The sequence below is a fragment of the Denticeps clupeoides genome, chromosome 5, assembly GCF_900700375.1.
Source record: "Denticeps clupeoides chromosome 5, fDenClu1.1, whole genome shotgun sequence".
NCBI classification, from domain to species: Eukaryota; Metazoa; Chordata; class Actinopteri; order Clupeiformes; family Denticipitidae; genus Denticeps; species Denticeps clupeoides.
This window is the reverse complement of record NC_041711.1, coordinates 28745601-28752124: the sequence shown is the minus strand read 5'-3', so window position 1 is coordinate 28752124 and position 6524 is coordinate 28745601. Positions and strand designations below refer to the sequence as shown.

Genomic DNA, 6524 nt, shown 5'->3' with positions numbered 1-6524 from the left:
TAATCCATATTAGAACATTTGAAATCATTGTGTATGAAATCAACAGCTATTTTTCTGTGTGTTGGTAAATGTATCCCTGCACTAGTGTTAACTTGGCATTACATTCATAGGGAAACCAAGCAATAAGCAATAAGAACACCTGTTATTGGTCCATACTTTCACAGGAACGCATGTCATCCCAACGTGGTCAAGCTGCTGGGTAAACCCTGGATTGATGACAACAAGTGGCACATTCCCCTGGAGTTCATCACCACCGGAGAGGACCTGGAAACGACAATCTTCTGCTCACAGAAATCCAAAATACAGGTAGCTGTAGACAAAACAAGGGTTAAAAAAGCATACTGCATACTGTACAAACCTCTCCAATGTACCCAAAGTATTTAATGTTTCTTTTTGAAAAGTGAGGCTGTTCTTATTGAGCAAATAGCATAATCAGTCACCGTAGTCACCATTAAAAAATGAAAATCTGTTGTGCGTCCACAGCTGACTCCTTCTGTCAGAGCAGCCATCATCACTGGCATGTGTGAAGGGCTGCATCACATGCACTTAAAAAACATTGTTCACCAAGACATCAAACCTGACAACATCATGGTAAGGGCACTGGGATATGCAAATAAACCGTCTGTATATTTTTATTCCATTTACATTTGTGGCATTGATCAGACGCCCTTATCCAGAGCGTCTTACAATCAGTAGTTACAGGGACAGTCCTCCTGGAGAAGTTGCTCTGGATAAGGGCGTCTGATAAATGCTGCGGTAAATGGAGACACTCATGCTCAGGGACAAAATGGTAGTAAGTGGGGTTTGGACCTGTGACTTTGTGGTCTTCTGGGTCATAGGCTGGTTCATACTCCCCTTCTGTACGTAGTAGCCTAGTGGGTAACACACTCGCCTATGAACCAGAAGACCCGGGTTCGAATCCCACCTTCTACCATTGTGTCCCTGAGCAAGACACTTAATCCTAAATTGCTCCAGGGAGACTGTCCCTGTAATACTGATTGTAAGTTGCTCTGGATAAGGGCGTCTGATAAATGCTGTAAATGTAAATGATGTAATGTACCATTCTACCAGTCTCTATATTAGTTCCACGTTGCTATATTGGTTACCGTTCATTTTTGCATTTTAATCAGCTGAATAAAATTTCAAGAATTTTTCTCAAGTATGGAAAACTATTTGATGAACAGGCCACTGTTTTCAATGAGAAATGTAACACAAAGCTTTGCTCTCTCCTTCTTTTCTGATTATTTTGTTAGGTGGAGTTTGGTACAAACCGTGCTGTAATTATTGATCTGGGACTGGCAAAGTTTTTCAGGAATGGAATCACGTCTGCTATAAATTTGGGTAATGAAGCTTACTATGCACCAGAAATCCTGAAAGTACAAGGTGTGCGAGACCAGCGTTCAGACGTCTGGGCAATGGGCAAAGTCATCGCTGAACTCTGTGCAAGGGTCAGGGCTGCCACACACGCTGTGTGTCCTCCAAAGATCCAGAGAGCCTGGCCAGTCACCCGTACTGCAAAACGGTGTGGTAAAATGGTGGAGCCCAACCCTGCTCAAAGAGCCACAATGGCCAGTGTGATTGTTGAGATCAGGAACGCAGAAGCTGGACTGAGGGCAGGGGCCTGCCACCGGGGGCGAGAGGGGGAATCGGTGCGGGTCTGCTAGCGGCTGTGAAAATGAGATCAGAGGAAGAGCAGAAACAACAGCTGAAACCTTCACTGGCGGAGGTGAAGAGGAGCCCATCTCCAGGGAGATTCAGCAATTACTCGTCAAGTTCAAGCCAACCCGAGAGCTTAAGACTGTGATAGAAAATAAAGCAGCAGCAAGACCTGGCCCGATGAACGCTGGGAGACAAGCTGGATTACAAGAGAGGGGTACAATGTCTGGTGTTCAAGGGAGAGATATAAAGCAAACACCCACTAGACTTGAAGTGGTGAACAAACCCTTGCCTGCACAGGCTGGAGAAAGATCTGGAGAAGAGACCAAAGCTTTGATGTCTACAAGTACTTTTGACAAAAACTTTATGATAAAACAATGTTTACAGCAGATGACACCCATGAATATTCCAATTCCCAAACAGGCAGAATTCAACATACTGTGTACACATCAGAGGAAGGCACCAGTGGGGGGAGTTTTAGAGGTGAAAGAAGTAGAGCTTGTGGACGGCAAAGTAAAACGACTGGAGACTTACAAGATAAACTCGGAATGAAAGCTGCACCCAGCAGCACCTTAAGTTCCTCTTAATACATCATACTTAAATGTCACAAAACAGCACCATATATACATATAAATTAGCATTGCATGTAAATGTAAAGTTTTCTGGGTTCTCTGTGAAGCTTCTTCTCATTAATTGGCATAATATACAAGGCTAATGGTCTGTGCAATCTGTGAAAAGTCACAGCTAAATAGATGGATGGAACAAAAAATGACATTAAACTTTGAAATAATGTTTTCTCTGTGTTATTGGATCTTCATATTTACCCATTTTACTTGCTAGTATCACAGAAACATGTATTATTGTGACTCTGTATATATAATTATGCATATTTAATTCAATTAATTCAAATAAATTTGTCAATTGAAAATTGTTTTGAAAAGTACCCTTTGAGTTAATTAACATTTTCATAGCTAGATAGACAGATAGACTTAATTTACTGGCATTTGGGGATTTTGTATTTTCATAATTATAAATTGCATGTTTTTTCTTATGAATCTCCTGAACACAAACAAACAAAAATGATCCAGCTGCCTTGCGACTGTGTTCAGTATTTTACCACATATGGGAGGAAGTTATTAAGGTTATATAACTTTTATAAGGTTATAAATTATTAGATAAGCTCTTAGAGTTCTTATGAAACCCTATTAATCTAATGTTCCATCTATGGCCAGTGTAAAAGTGAAAGTGAAGTGATTATCATTGTGATACACTGCAGCACAGCACACAGTGACACAACGAAATGTGTCCTCTGAATTTAACTATCACCCTTGGTGAGCAGTGGGCAGCCATGACAGGAGTCCGGGGAGCAGTGTGTGGGGTTGGTGGCACCTCACTGGCACCTTGGAAGATCAGGATTCGAACCCACAACCTTCTGATTATTTATTTATTTTATTTTTTACTGAAGTGATTGTCACATGTGATACACAGTAGCACAGCACATGGTGCACACAGTGAAATTTGTCCTCTGCATTTAACCCATAACCCTGAGTGAGCAGTGGGCAGCCATGACAGGCGCCCGGGGAGCAGTGTGTGGGGACGGTGCTTTACTTTGAAAATACTCAGTGACTGTACTGTTTCTGACCTCAACGGGAAGTTCATTCCACCACCGAGGCGCCAAGACATCATATGTGTACATGGAAGGCTCAGCAATTATGATTTCTTAATTTTTGTAATTTTGTGCATGGTTTGTTAATATTTACGTTTACAGCATTTATCAGACGCCCTTATCCAGAGTGACTTACAATCATTAGTTACAGGGACAGTCCCCCCTGGATCAATTTAGGGTTAAGTGTCTCTATCTCAGGGACACAATGGCAGTACGTGGGGTTCGAACCTGGGTCTTCTGAATCATAGGCGAGTGTGTTACCCACTAGACTACTACCACCCTAAACTGTTCATGGACATTGCAAAACTGAACACCAGACCTGAATCTTGAATAAAAGGTAAATGCCTCCCCTCTGTGTGATTTGGCAGTCCCATTTTTAAAATAATCCTTGAAATGTGACCTAGAAATGTGTTCACTGCCAGGAACCACCTGAGGCCCCAGACCTTGTTCATCTGACTCCTTGACCTGTGGGGCGTGAGCGGCATCTAATAACCAGCTCACAAAATAAAACACGACGGAGTAAGGAGTAAGCTCCTTATTGGAATTGTCAGTTCCACCTTAAACACGTGTGGCGCCTGTAGGGGGTGTAGTTCAGTTAGGCTTACAGCCAGGAAGTATGTTTCAGAAGTAAAGAAAGTGGAAGTGACAGCACAGCAAACGATGACACAACGAAATGTGTCCTCTGCTTTTAACCATCACCCTTGGTGAGCAGTGGGCAGCCATGACAGGCGCCCGGGGAGCAGTGTGTGGGGATGGTGCTTTGGTAAAGTAGGTAAAGTGAAGTGATTGTCACATGTGATACACAGCAGCACAGCACACGATGCACACAGTGAAATGTGTCCTCTGCATTTAACCCATCACCCTGAGTGAGCAGTGGGGCAGCCATGACAGGCGCCCGGGGAGCAGTGTGTGGGGACGGTGCTTTGCTCAGCGACACCTCAGTGGCACCTTGGCGGATCGGGATTTGAACCGGCAACCTCCTGATTACGGGGCCACTTTCTTTAACCGCTAGGCCACCACTGCCCCAAGAAGGCAGCAGGGACCCAGGGCACCCAGCAGACTAGGACTGCCCATCTCCATCACTCAATCACATTCCAGATCCACCCAGGAAGAGTTCATTTGAACACTTCTGATGTTACCTAGACATCTGCACGACATGGCAGATGTTAAGAAACAGGTTGTTTTAATTTTATTGGCACAGGCAAATTTCATTTGCAGTTACGTGGAATTATTAGATTTATATGTTACAAAAAGACCAGAATGACAGAGTCGGAGTGAAGAAGCAGGGGATAATGATGTGCCCAGAGGAGGTCTCTCTTGTCTAGAGAGAACATCTGATAGAGGAATGCAGGAATGCAGTGGTCATCCACCCCCACATGACTCTCTGCTCTTTGCACTTCAGGCCATTTGTTGACCCTCTTGCCTGGTGATAGTCCTGGTTTGGGATTGGGGAGTCTCAGTTTGGAGACAGAGTGGCGGCTTTAAATAAAAAGCTGTGGACATGGAATTTGGTGAAAAGATCCTTTGGAGAACAAGCCCTGTCCTTGGAAGGCTGTGGCTAAACAAGACCATTTTCTAGGTAGATAGAACTATTAATCCCTCAGGAAGGTTTCTCGGGGAAATTCAGTTTTTAGCAGCACTAAACTGGCATAAAGCAAATACATTGAGGTTTTGGGATTTGAACCCACAACCTTCCGATTACGGGTCTGCTTCCTTACCTGTTGACACAACCCTCAAATTCATACATCCCTAAGCAATGTGAACTAGTAACAGGCAGCTGGTGACAAAAAATAGGAAATTATTCAAGGCCATTTAACAATAGCAGAAGCCGCTGAATTGGGGAATAGCTACAGCATTGTCTCAGTTCAGAGTCCCAACTTTATCCTTCTTCTACTAGACCAAGGTATAGTATAATTCCATTAGGGGTTAGGGTAAATACTCTATGTTTTAACCAAAAAAAAAACACAAAAAGCTAATGACCGTGAACACAAGTCATATAGCTGGAACAGAGTCACAGAACAAGGTGTTCATATTTTACAGCAGCAATAAAGAGCAGCAATACAGCATAAATAAAGAAAATATTCTTTTTCTCCTTATGTCACTTGTAGAGAAAATTTCTGAAATCTTCTACTGCTCCCATCAGGGAAACAAGGTAAAAAAAAATGTGTACATATACTGCAGATTTCTACAGTAAAAAAAGTGTGCACACACCTATTTTAATGCCAGGCTTTTGTGATGTAATGTGACCTTCTACCTGTATAACACCCTCAGTTGTGCACACCCTAAAACTAATAAATGTATTGTGCTCTTTTGTAACCAGTTCATTATATGTTTTTTCTTTTATTTCCTGACAGATTTGTTTGTTATATAATTGTATTATACAAGTAGTCACAAATTATATTAAAAAGGTTGGAAAAGATTAGATTTTTTACAGCCATTTTAACAGGGGCGTGCACACTTTATATAAACACTTGCTTTCTACAGACATTATGTAAAATATTTCAACCAAAATGTACCTTTTGATATCTTCACATCTTCCTTATTAGTAACACAATTTAATCCAGGGTGGGATGTTTTGCCACATCACCCAGCCTCTATATTCATTGCATGCTGGTGACAGCTGCTGCAAATAGGAAATTAGGTTAAACGTCTCTCTGGAGCTGCAGTCCCCTGAAACAGGACACACATTATGTTCTACAATGATTTAAACCACAAAGCTGATGTGTAGCTCATAGGCAAACACAAAAATGTAACAGCTAGTACAAAGAGGGTCAACTTTTGTGACCCTGAGAGCAAAGTAATTAAATAAACCCATAGAATCATTGAGTAAACTGCAGTGCTGTCAGTTGCTTTCTCAATGCATTTCTTTACGATCAAAATGATCCATTAATCCATAACAAACAGTTTTTTGAAAGAAGCCTCAAGTGTTGAGAACACAATCAAAACTTGTTTGGAAATGCAAATATGGAAGGTCAGCAAAGGTGCGGTCTAACTTTACTTAAAGTAATTTATCTTGATTGTGTTTAATTGGAGGTAATGGTCCTGGGATCCAGGGGACAGGGAAAGTCTGCTATGTGGAAGGTGACATTAGACTAAAGTGTAACATGTCTGTCTCACCGTTAGAGGGCAGCAAACAACTAAGAGCTAAATAAAAAATTGAAAAGGTATAAAACTGCTAACAGCATCTTAACTAGCCTTTCGG

General features: G+C 41.9%; 1 protein-coding gene across 1 annotated transcript in view; it reads left to right on the top strand.

Annotated features, from left to right (window-relative positions):
* LOC114790965 (serine/threonine-protein kinase Nek6) overlaps positions 1-2447 on the top strand; it is a 4250-nt gene extending 1803 nt beyond the window's left edge. Inside the window, exons 3-5 of the mRNA XM_028981417.1 lie at positions 165-306; positions 484-591; positions 1254-2447. Of these exons, the coding sequence (XP_028837250.1) occupies positions 165-306; positions 484-591; positions 1254-1664 (661 nt within the window). The 3' untranslated portion in view covers positions 1665-2447. The remainder of the gene's footprint in view (positions 1-164; positions 307-483; positions 592-1253) is intronic.
* The last annotated feature ends 4077 nt before the right edge of the window (positions 2448-6524 follow it).